We start from the raw sequence: 13,448 nt of genomic DNA, 5'->3' as shown, positions 1-13,448 counted from the left end.
ACTGGCAACAACAGCCTAGTGGGTCTGCGTGTGTGAAAGAGTAAGAATGTGTGAATGTGTGTGTGTGTGTACATCCATTAGCTTAGCCAAAGATTCATTCACTGCCCAGAGCACTAATATTTCATTTATTTCTGTGCTGAAGAAGGTCTTGGCCTTTTCTGACAGCACCAAAATGCCACTGATCTCGACGGAGTGTGTGAGTGTGCGAATGTGAGTGTGTGAGATCCAGTGAGGATGGACAGCTCACATCTCATACAGGAAGGAAATGAGAGCGCCCTGAGCGAACTACTGGTGTGACATCTGCAGGGACACGAATCTGACACTGACCAATGAGACATCTCCGAGATGCGCTCTGACACCATTTCAGTTGCGTAGCGTAACGATCGCAGCTGGCTGCCCTATCAGACAGGCAGCCTTGGGCACAGGCAGGAGATAGGAACACTATCCGCCCTCCCAATCCGACAGCATTCTGGAACATTCCACCAGGATTCCGCTTCCAGTCCAAATTCCAATTCCAATTCCACTCAACTCCTCCGTCTCAAGATATATATGACAGATTCTCACAGATGACACTTGTCGTCTTGCCCTCGTTCATCTTCACATAATAAGTAACAGCTGTCTTGATTGTCGGTTGTGTGTGTTCCTATAAGTATATATACTCTTTTGATCCCGCGAGGGAAATTTGGTCTCTGCATTTATCCCAATCCGTGAATTAGTGAAACACACTCAGCACACAGTGAGGTGAAGCACACACTAATTCCGGCGCAGTGAGCTGCCTGCAACAACAGCGGCGCTCGGGGAGCAGTGAGGGGTTAGGTGCCTTGCTCAAGGGCACTTCAGCCGTGCCTACTGGTCGGGGTTCGAACCGGTTACAAGTCCGAAGCGCTAACCAGTAGGCCAAGGCTGCCCCAAAAAAAAAGGATGGTGTGTGTTGGGAGGTCTTTTCTACTGCATGTGGTGTGTCACAGTAAACATCTCACAGGTGCGTGATATCTGTGAAGGTCTAAGCAGCCCCTGCATCCCGCTCACTTTCTCACATTTACCCAAACACACACACACACACACACACACACACACACACTTCCTCCCTACTCATTATCCTAAGGCAGTTCATTATCTAAGCCCAGCAAGATGTGTCTCAGTAAGCTAACTGCATGGTTAGACACAGTGTTGTAGACTAGACACAGCCATATATACAATGATTTTGTTACTTACTGATTCATTTGGCTGACACTTTTATCCAAAGTGACTTAGGCTATGTTCAGACTAGGTGTATTTACAGCTGCCGCCGGCTTCCGTTTTACTAAGGCTACAGCTATCGATTCTTTTTGTAATCGATTAATCTAGCACTTTATCGATCGATTAATCAATTAATCAGATAAAAAATGTTTGCATTTTTAAACAACCAAAACAAATAATGCATAACAAAAATGACATGGCTGTAAAATGATCAAGCAATTGGCACAGAGGTATTTATTCTAACTCCAACATTTGGCTCCAAAACTAAGCCCATTTATTGCAATTTACCCATTTAGTGTTTATAAGTGCCAGTGCCAACAATTAAATAATGTTCAAAATGCTCTTGTGCATGACTTAGCTGGGCGAACAAAGCTGTCCATACTATGTTGTGAAGTGCTGGGAGGGAGAAGAGGGAAAGCAATTTAATGTATTAATATGCACAACAAGTTTCATGCTGTAATCTAGACTTGACATCAAAGTAAATATCTGTTTTATGTAGATTTCTACACCTGCAGCATTCACCATTAGGCTACTAACAAATAATGTTACCATTAGGCTACTAAAAAATAGCCTACCATTAGGCTATAACAAATAATTTTACCATTAGGCTACTAAAAAATAAATTTCTGGGGTGAGCCTATTTGCTATGGTAACCCAGCAACCTGTGTGTGTGTGTATGCACGCGTGCGGTGCGTGAGGGAAGATGAGGGTGCATGCATGCGTGTATAAAAATGGGTTCTTTTTTAGGCATACTGTCTTGCAATTGAACGTGAATAAGTTTACTACTTAAAAACATAAAAAACATTATATCACGACATCGCTACAAATACAGTATGTGATTAAAATCAGCCAACATCAATGTAGGCTATAGGCTACGTAGATAGATGATAGATAGGCTAGATAGATTGATAGTGCCTACTTATTTATTGACGCTTGGTGAAACAGCATGGAGTCCATGTTGTCGGTTCAGATGCTTGTTCTTTTCCTTTTTTGAGTATGTAATGATCCCAAAACTCTACTTGAAAACTTCACACATTCTCTGCCATTTATGGACATCTTGACTCCGCCATCGCACCAGCTAATTCAGAACATAGACATAATCTATGATTCAGAATGTATCACGATTCACGCGCTAGTGGTGTGCTTTCCGAACAACGGTCCGTGTGGAACAATAAAATCCCTGCGCGTATAGTGCGCGTCATAGGAATTTAATGAGGCTTCGAGGCAGAGTTTTTGCCTCGAGTAATTTTTGTAATCGAGTTATTCGAGTAACTCGATGAATCGTTTCAGCCCTACGTTTTACATTATAATCCTATGGAGTAGATCGTGTTTTCAAAAATGTCCTCGGTTTCTTTTAAAACGTGATCGCAGGCGTCTTTTTTCTGCAACTCAGGGCTGTTTTTAAAGTTGGGAAATATTCCATTTCTAGTGGAAAAACGCCCTATGTCAGGCTGTTTTTTGACAGCTGACCGATCACCAGCGGATAACCAAAAAAGACATTTTTGGAACAAAAACGATTTTTTTAAAACTGAAAAAGCAGTCTGCTATCAACTACTCTATCTTATCTCTTATCAGAAAAAGAAGCCAAGTCTGAACGTACCCTTACATATGTTAATTGTTACAATGGCCAGTTTCCCCAGAGCAACTTGTGGTTAAGTGCCTTGCTCAAGGGCATAACAGAGGCAGCCATTAATTGGACCCACAACTTTTCTGGCTTTTGCATGCTAGATCAGCTCCTTAACCACCATGCTACCTGCCACTGCCCCACCAGCTACCACCGGCCACCATCCCCAGCCCCTCAGCTTTCAGGGTTTTTAAACATAAAAACCATGTCTCAGGCCATTTCCTCAAATCCTCCTCAGGATCCACACCTGCAGCACTCACGCCTATGATGACCAGTAGCTCATCCACACACACACACACACACACACCTTCCTCAGGTTTTACACCCTGAGCACTCATGCCTGTGATGATGACAGGTAAGCCAGTCTGAAGCTCTCAGTCACACACACTTACACCCCCTCTCTCACACACACTTACACCCTCACTCTCTCTCACACACACACCACAACCACCCAGACCCTTCTCCATCCCCGTCCATAACCACAGGTGGTAGACGGGCTCTGATGTCTGCAGGTGCTCTGCCACCTGCATGCAACTTTACGCCAAATTAGACCCAATCAGTGGCCCTGATTCAGCCTGGCACAGAAATAACACCCAATCACAGTCTAGTTTTTCACCTGGAGCAGAAATAATATCCAATCACAGCCCTGATTTAGCCTAGAGCATGAATAACATCCAATCCAAGGCCATGATTCAACCTTGAGCACTACCTACAGCAGCAGGGGGTTCTATGGGGAGATGACTGCATCTGCATTAGGAACATTCCAATACCCTGGAAGAAATGACTAGTTGTGTTTGTGTGTGTGTGTGTGTGTGTGTGTGTGTGTGTGTGTGTGTGTGTGTGTGTAGCGTTCCCCCACCATTCCACACTGTGTGCATCACTTGCTGTTTCATCCTTCAAGTAGAGAGGGCTAGCTATATTTCCATAAAGGTTATAGGCTACTAGATAAAATATAGATTCTTGTTGCTGGTTTAAATAAAGACCTTTAACTGTAGTGTTAGTGTTTGTATTATTCTTGTTTTGAATAAGGTTTGTTTTTTTAGCTAATGTGCATGTTAGCTTTCTAAGGTGATCTAGCCAGTTAGTTTGTTAACATTGGTCATTCCTTAACTGTGTTATAAGCAGGGTGGGAATTTACGGGGGCCACGTCGTTGCCCCTTGCGTTGGCCGTGATGTCCAGGGGCGGACCTGCCATTAGGCATGGTCAGGCAATTGCCTGGGGCCTCGGCCACCAGGGGGCCTCGCAAATTAATTTAGCCTATATATTTTACGCAGTGGAGAATGTGACAGCGCACGGCAAGAAACAAAGTGCGTCCAAATTCACCCATTCTTTGCTGAACCAGCCTACTCCCGATAGCCGACTCTTCATTGAAGCTGAACTGTGCTTAAATTGTTCAATACATGATTTCATAACAGGCCACATAGAAAATAAATGTTAAATATAGCCTAGATATCTGTTAGCCTGGGTGTTCCCATGCTGCCTTGCGCGCGATTTGATTCACGCTGCTAAGGCAGCCTGGAGACCATGGAGCAAATTTTCGCCTGAGATAGGGAACCAATCACAGAACAGGGGGGAAAGCAAGACTATGATGAGCTATGCACAGATCTATTTGATAGACATCCGTGGCACCCAATAAACGGATCAGGCATTTTTTTCAAATAATGAGAAAATGAACGTTTGGTTCCCAGACCACGTCTCATTGAGAAGTGGTGGCGCTAGCCAGGCTAGATATCTGTAAATATTAAAATCAGTTCTATGATTAACAGTTCTATGTAATATGTCATGTTTGCTATTAAATAAGGGTTTTACGGTGAAAAGGCATTTGTAGGTGAACCCCAAATTTCTATTTGCCCCCCCAATCTGAGCAGCCTAGATCCGGGCCTGTATCAGGCCAATCACATTGTGTATAGGGTTGGCAACGGTTCCGCATGAATTTCCTGCTACTTGAAAACAAAGAAGATGGATGCTGCAGCTGGCGAACAGCGGTCTTTGAATCACGACACGAGTTAAGCTTTTTTTTTAAATTGGCAACTAGCCAACTAGCTCCGCTGGTGGGAAAATGCATGGGACTCATAAGTTATAGCGCTATCCTATTGTTTGCAGAGGAAATTTGAAAGACAACCATTTATCCCGCCCCTCGGATTGAGCAGTGCCAATGGTAAGTTCCCAGACCCTACTGTACATCTTCTTGTGGGTCTGGCTCATCAGGCTAGCAGCGGCCAGGCTCTCTGCCTCGGACTACATCTACATGATATTCTGTTGTCTTTTTAAAACATGGTCTCATTTTAAATACATTTTCAGATGTTTGCGGATTCCCCGTCCACATTAAAACGCAGGGTGGGAGAAATGAATGCGGGGTCGACGGCATTTTCAAGTCGTTACGTGTCAGGAGCTCGAACGCGCCGGAGTAATGTAGATGATAGATGAAAAGGACACAAAAGGGTTTGGATTTAAATGAAAAGGGGACAGTGTGGATGTAGCCTGTCTGGCCTTGCTGCCGCTGCACTTGGCTCTAGCACTCGGGCTCAAGGAGGCCAGAGAACAAACACACATTCATCCAGAGACAAGACACCCTAGGCTGTCCTCAGACAGGTGCGCACCCACACACACACACACACACACACACACACACACACACACACACACACACACACACACACACACACACACACACACACACACGTGGTCAGACACAAAAACATCAAATTGTATCTCCCTTAGTGAAAGTATGTGCGTTATCAGTGGGGCCTTGTGTCTGAGGGGGCAGGGATGATGACGCCCCCATCACACGCCGACCGGTGGCTTTGGCTACACAATAGCTAACCTTCAGAGGCTCTCGACTGACCTCGGGCCGGGCAGAGAGGGGCAGTCAGGGCTAGGCTTGTGTATCGAATATCGAGTATTGGTTGGAACCGGGACTATCTTTGCGATTTTCCCGGAATCGTTCAAAAGTTTAAATTTCGATTCCCTGTTTCGATTCCCAGTCCGCCGACCGGAAGAAGAAACGGCTGAACACCAACGAAGAAGCGCCCACCGGAAGTGTTTACATGAACGAGGGAGTTAAGCATTGATAGTGTGCGTCGGCGGTCTAAAGTGTGGCTTCACTTTTCAAAAGTTCATAAAAAGTCAAAGTTCATAGAATTAAAATTCACGGAGAAGGTCACACTATTTCATTCAGAAAGCAGGGTTCCCGCGGATCCTTAAAAAGTCTTAAATACAACTTTCGGTTTTTAAGGCCTAAAAAAAGTCTGGGATATTTTGAATTTTCGAAAGAGAGGTATTGAAGGTGCGTATGGGACCGCCAGCGAGTGCAAGAGAGTGAGTGATGTCTCCATCCAGTTTTGTGTATTTAAAATGCAATTGTATAAGACTAAGCTATGGCTACGGGAGGAAGTGTAGTGGTTGCAGAGTGCAGATGTTTTTCACGGGTGTGGTTAAAGGTGTGAAAACGGTAATAATACAGTACAAAATAATAATGACGTTTTCGTGGTGTAGCTGAGGCCTGAGAGATAGACAGGTAGCCTACGTGGAATTAGGAAGCCTACGGTAGAATGAGCGGGAGAAAAAGTTGGTAAGCTAGTTAGCGATAGGTTGGCCATACGTTCGAATTTAGATCGGACATATGGATTTTAAAAGCCCTGTCCGGCGCAGCCTCAAGCCGGACGCTCATTTGTCCTCCTTTTTTGAGTTGCGCTTGGCATCTAGAATATTTGCTCGGACGCAGCATTGTTTCATAAACTATGGACGTGAAGACTGCTGGTCAAATTATGCGCAGTGCTTCGCAATCATCAGGAGGAAATTCTGTACATGTTAAGTTGATCTGTTTGCATCTTTCCAGCGTGTGTTGCTGGCCTAGCCGAGGGAAGAAAATATCTGTCTAAGTTATAATAGCCTACCTGTAATATCTGCCAGCAGCTTACTTGCCAGCGTTTCCCTGTAGGCGAGGCCTACTTCGCAAAAGTTGTGAAATATAACCGCATATTTTTTGAATGTCGGCGACTGGCTACATAAAAAAAAAAAAACGCGGCGCTCATAATACGTGTGTGCTTGAGATGAAACCAGCAGTTTTCAGCAGGATCATGCGAGGAGGACCTGTCTCCTAATTAATTTAAAACAAGTCAATGGTTTTACAATGTTTCAGTCAAGCTTTGGTTGGTTTAGATACAACTGGTATGCAAAATGTAAACTAGTAGATTAACTTTAATTTGCTGTGCTGCATATTGGACAATAGATGCACATAGTAAATTATATAAAGTAGGCTTATTAAAATATGTAAATAGCTTAGTCTAACGTTGAAAAAAATATTGAAGGGAATCCAGTCCAGTGCACATGTCTTTGGCAAGTAGCCTAGGCTACTACAGACACAGGTGAAGAACAGTCAGCCTCAGCAATAAGCAAAACCAAATATGTACAGCCAGCTTCAAAAGCAAGCAGCCCAGACCCTAAAATTGGGCATTTATATCATATATATATATTATATATCTTTTTGCCGTGGTATAGTCATTCTTTCATTTAGATGTCTTGAAAAGGTCTTAAAAGTCTTTAAATTTGCACTTGGAAAATGTGCAGATACCCTGAGAAAGACCGTTGGTTAGCTAGCTCATTTAAAATATCCTAATTTTTTTTTTGACCCTGCCTCTTTAAAAAAATCGGAATCAAGAATCATTGGGAACCGGAATCGAAACAAGAAATCGGAATTGGAATCGGAATCGTTCAAATTCAAACGATACCCAACCCTAGTCAGGGCAGACAGGGGTAAATAGCACAGAGCGGGGCAGATAGGGCAGTTGGGGCAGACCGGGACATCAGGCAAGTTTCCACTGCAGGTTATCGGCCCCCTTCCCAGATAAAGGGGACAGGTACAGGACCGCCTCGCTATTTAGCCTTTTCAGCTACTATGTTTCCATAGTTTACAGAACCTAGAGGACATACCCATTGCTGCACGATCGCAACGCTAATTAGATGAACTAAAATGCCATAGCAACTGCAGCACATGCTCTCCCCACACTGATACACCTTTGCTAAGTCCTTTATCATCATTTTACGTACGTGCGAGATGGTAACCTGAACATTCTTACAACCTAAATTAGTCTATCCTCCTCGGAGGTGAAAAATATCCGTGCTGGTTTTAAACATTTTTGCATCAGCTAAGCCTATTTTACACAAATACCTTCAACTGGAGTGAACTGAAGTTAATAGAGACCATAGGCTCCCTTTGAATAGTTGTTCCAAATGAAAGGGTGCATTATGTAGGTCTCATTTTGAAATTATTATCACATACTTTTAAATTAATATACCATCGAAATTTTAACCAGTTAAAGCCTATTTTTAGTGGACATTTGTTCATTCAGTGTAGGCTACCTTAACTCAAAAAGCTAATATCCTAACCTGTAATTAATTTAGCTGACGTCTGCCTTGCTGGGTTTAAAATAAAATTGCTTGTGATCTTCCACTCACGCCTTGTCACGCCTCATTTATATCTCAAGTTTTTTCGGACCGCACTGAAGTACCTACCCCGAGGCAGGAACTTCATTCAGCCCCGTAGAAATTCAACATTGCGTTACGGGGTGGTTCGTCTAATGTAAAACCAAACAAATGGCCATAGAGGGGCAAATAGGAAAGATAGGGGTAGAGAGGGGATGAGAGGGTTTAAAGGGGGCAGATAGGGCAGACAACAGCCAGTGCCTTCTCTTACCTCAGGGGCAGGAAGTGGGGAATATGTCCACCTGCACAGAGGGGTCAAACCGCTCCACACAACTACCCCTGAGAACCCACCGTAACTCTGTCAGAGCTGAAGGGGCGAGGTTCTAAAGCCCCTGTCCATGAGAGTGCGAGAGCCTCTCCGGTTCCTCTCTAACAGCAGCGGGGAGCAGCCATTCTGCAGAGCAGCAGCAACTCTGCTCCGGCTGACACACAAACCATCTCCTACCAATCATCTGTATGTGTGCTGGGAAACAAAGGGACTGCCTGTGCTGTAAGTAACACACACACACACACACAGCGATGAAAGTGTACAGGGGCCAGAAACCAAGATATCCCACCTCATCTACACTTTTCACCAGACACCCACACACACACAGCATCATTAAAAGAGACTGGAGGTCTTCGACCAGAGGCAATTATATCCCCCCCACGCTGCTCACAAATTAGTGTGTGCAGTGTCATCTCCACAGCCAGAGACACTTTTATCCCTGTGTGTGTGTGTGTGTGTATATATGTGTGTGTGTGTCGGTGACACTGTAACAGCTATCCACCCACCATCATAATGTATTGCCATGAGACAATGAGGTTTGTTAAGTTCATGCTTGTGCTTTATCTCACATTCTCTCTCCCCCTCACACACACACACACACACTCTCTCTCTCTCTCTCTCCTCAAACACACGCACACACTCTCTCTCATACACACACACACACACACACACACACAGATATACTTAGGTCCTGAATGCCCATGCTGCATTGTGCTTGCAAGCATAGCCACACACACACATATAAAAAAAGACTATCACATCATTTTGACATTTTTATAAAAATGTCTTTCCGTTCTTCTTGGGCTCTCAGACTGGCTTTGAAGATAAGCATGACTTTTAGCTGACTTCACAAGACCGCATCAATATGCAAATGACTGGTTCCATGTCCAATCAGACAGAGCCGCCAGACGGAGCACTCACTAAAGGCCTCTACTTCTTGAACACACACTTCCATTTAAAACACACACACTTCATTTTTGAACACACACTCCCCATCCACAGGCACGCAAATCAGCCATCAGACTCCTCCATTCTGTACTGTTTCAGGAGCAGAAGATGGCTCCCCCCCCGCGTCTCGCCTCCAGCATCACGTCTGCATGTGGATAAACAGCATTGGGCACGCCTGAGTGAGCTCTGGGATGATTTGATATATCACATCAGCACCGACTTCCCTCCGCAGCGGAACAACTCTCGGTGCCGTCTTGTCTGTCACTCAGCCAAACTGATCGCCCTCTAGTCCGTCCCCAAAGACCAACTGGATGTGTGGGCCAAAAAAGAGCACCACAATGGCACCTTAACAAGGGTGAAATGATGATGAACAATGATCTGCTGCTACTCAGTGTTTATGAAGACAAAATGGTGTGTGAGAGTCAGAACGCAGCTGCCATCTGTTTACATACTCCCCCACTCACTGCTGCTGACTCCATCAGGAGACGAAACTAACTTTTCAAACGGGTTTGTGTAGAAGCAAGTGCCTGACAGACTAATGACACCTGACTAGGCCATAAGCGGCTTCACTTATTCATAAAGCGGCCCCATTTCTCACATACATACACACTCTCACACACACACACACACACACACTCTCTCACACCCCGAGAGAAACAAAAGGAGCCTGGCATCAGCAATTTGTCAGAAGCACAAACTCCTGACAAAGCAACGTGGGTTGTGCAGTAGTTTCTCACACACACACACACACACACACACACACAACTGTACACCTATCACACACACACACACACACAACTGTACACCTATCACACACACACACACACACACACACAACTGTACACCTATCACACACACACACCATCACAAACAACTGTACACCTATCACACACACACACACACCATCACAAACAACTGTACACCTATCACACACACACACACACCATCACAAACAACTTAATACTAACCGTACACACTATTACAGCAGTGTATGCTATCACTAAAAACGCTACACGTAGCACATCATCATTTACAAAACTATGACACTTCATCCATCACACCATAACAACACATGCCTCACACACGCTGCACACATGCACACCATTTATCAATGGGATTGATTTAAGGACCTCACTCCCAGACACTCACACCACACCAGACACATTGAAGTGCACTGTAAAAAAAACTTCCAGGAAGCCTTCTGTAATCACTTTATCCCCTGCTACAACACCTGCGTGACACCAACTAACCTATTCGTTTCTACCCTGGGTTTAATGCTTGTGTTTCAACACACACGCGCGCCCGAGACAGGAGAAAAATGTGTTTTGTAATTGCACTGGTGGCGACATTCAAAAGACAAGAAGACCACTTTATCATGTTGGGTGGCCTATCGCTGCTGCGCACTTGACAGCCTCTATTTGGGTCAGCGCTGAGGAAGAAGAGACACGAAACGCGTTTAAATGTCACCATGGTGAGACACAATCCATTTCCCACCAGGCGGGACAGTTTGATCTCGGTACCTGTCAAAGTGCGAGTGAGTCCCGCGGGAGCGGCCGGGAAGTGCCGGTTAATCCGCCCCGCTGGGACGCTCCAGTACGCGCGACATTCGGGGGCGCCTGTCATTCTCTCTCCGTTGTCAGCAATCAAATCCTGCGGGACTGGAGACATACTCCGACAATGACTTACTATTTAATCTTGTCAGCCAGGGCTGACGCTGAATTTGTGCTCGTCCTTGGTGGAAAAAAGGGATTACAGTCCCTTCCGAGTTGCAGTGCCTTTGAGATTAGTCAATGTTCGTGCCAGGCTTGTGTCCATCAATCATGCAGGTCATTTGTTGCGAAACTGAAACAACATAATACTAAATTTGTCGTGATTCACAAAAGAACAGCGCTGTCCATTCATGTCAGACAACGACTGTGCATGTTCTTACGGTGGACACCAACGGTTGGACAAGATGACCAAAGCATGTTAGCCATCCCCACAATGTCACACACAGGCGAATCCCTTGATCCCACTTTATTCTAGCATTACAAAGCACAGACTCAAAGCAAAGATAACATCCAGACCAATCTCAAGGGGGAAGAATACTTTGGCAACTGTTAAGAAATGCTGTTTGACGTAAATGTTAAAAATTGGACACACGCGTATAGTCTTCATGTGGTTCATTATGTCTCTTTCCCCACACCATTATTTTTTTCATTTGTAAAATATTTGCTTTAAAAATTACGACAATACAATTCTAGGCCACGGGACAGTTTTTACTCTATGTAGAGTAACGTGACACCGTGAATCAAAATCCCCCTGACGTCTGGCTGGCGGCATGCGCCTCTAAACTGGGGATTAAGTTATAACTGCCAAACCACAACAAACAAATCGACCATAATTAGACACCATCACTGAATGACAATCCATTCAAACAGCAAAGCACTGTCAACGCTTCTTCCTTGTCAAAGTAAATCTCATTGACTAACATGTAGAAAATAGGCGATATAAATAGAAGCAGCGGGTCACATGCTAAATTAAGCATTAGCCTACCCTATCTATCTTACTTGATTTACCTTGTTCGTAAACTGAGAGTGCCACTGATTTGGAATTCATTAAAGTGTATTGTAAATCATTTAAATGAATACTGTTGCTGAACTATTTACAGAGTTAATGGGCTGATCTCTAGATACTTTCCGATCCGACAGTCTTACCTGGTGAACTCCACACCCAGGCTAGCGTTAGTAGTGCTCCGAGTCTCCCAGCGCGCAGCGTCTCCATCGCCCAACATGTACCGTCTCCTCAAGCCACAGGACCAGCTGCAGCTAGGTAATGTCTGGATATACCTGCAAAGTTCGTGCTACTCAAGAGGACGCGTCAGTATAAATGCAGGACTACGACTACCCGGCTAATGTTTTCTGATCTTGGATCTCTGGAAAATAAGGGCTAACCGTATAACTTTGTTAGCAAGCCGAAGTAAAAACGTGGATCAGATTATCCAAGTTTCTCAGTCGTCCCCATGCCTCTCGTCTTCGATAGCGCACAGTCGTGAATCACGATGTCTTTTAAAGTCAATTCAACCTAACTTCAGCTGAATAACAGTATTTCGCCTAAACTATGAGGTATTTCAGTCTGTCACGGAATGGCGAATGGAACACTCCTGCTATCTCTCGGACATAGTGCTCCCATGTAGAGATGGACTGTCGCGGATTCGCGCTCTTGCACCTGCGAGAGCCGCGCGGGGGAGATGACACGCCTCTATTATCCAACAGGTGATTCGCTCGGTGCTCTCGCACAGCACGCGCGCCACTAGATTTCCTCAGACTAAGTGGCGATAAATCCTGTCTCTCACAACCCTTCGAACGAATTCGCATGTGGAAATATTCATGTCAGCAGCTACTAGACCAGAATGCCACATTACCCTTCATCCTTTGTATTAGTGTCATGACGCTAACCTAATGGCATCGCCTAAACCCCGGGTCACGTTCTAGTCGTTCCTCTTAATGTGGCGCATCTGTGATTTGTCATGTGTTACCAAAAATGTTTTTTCACAGCTCAAGGCACATATTCAAGAAAAAACAACCAATAGTAATAAAAATAAATAAATATGCTCCTTGACATGATGCAATAGAAACAGCACAAATAGGCCTACTTTATAGGCTACCTCATTTCTTCACATGAGACATTTACTCGGTAAACATAATGACAGTGCAGAATAACTCACTGGAAGCATGGATTTTTTTTTATCTCAGACTGGCAGTTAGCAAATCTGCCTCAGTTCGTAAATGCGATGTGGTGTAAAATATTAATGTGGGTGGCTGGTGTGTCATCCCGTTAGCGGGGAGGAGAGGGTCTGAAGCCTCTCGTGTCTGGGTTTTTAGCCTCACTCTGAGTCTGACCCT

The 13,448-nt window shown here is 44.6% G+C and overlaps 1 protein-coding gene across 2 annotated transcripts in view; it reads right to left on the bottom strand.

The window, feature by feature from the left end:
* Positions 1-12,823, bottom strand: part of esamb (endothelial cell adhesion molecule b) — a 64,071-nt gene extending 51,248 nt beyond the window's left edge. The window contains exon 1 of one of the 2 annotated variants that reach the window (XM_048265703.1): positions 12,261-12,823. In XM_048265703.1, coding sequence (XP_048121660.1) covers positions 12,261-12,327 — 67 coding nt within the window. In that variant the 5' untranslated portion in view covers positions 12,328-12,823. The remainder of the gene's footprint in view (positions 1-12,260) is intronic. The other variant, XM_048265705.1, reaches the window with a different exon arrangement.
* Positions 12,824-13,448: the final 625 nt, after the last annotated feature.

Source organism: Alosa alosa, chromosome 16 (assembly GCF_017589495.1).
Source record: "Alosa alosa isolate M-15738 ecotype Scorff River chromosome 16, AALO_Geno_1.1, whole genome shotgun sequence".
Classification (NCBI taxonomy): Eukaryota; Metazoa; Chordata; class Actinopteri; order Clupeiformes; family Clupeidae; genus Alosa; species Alosa alosa.
Note: the sequence above shows the minus strand (reverse complement) of the source record. Positions and strands in the feature narration are given on the sequence as shown.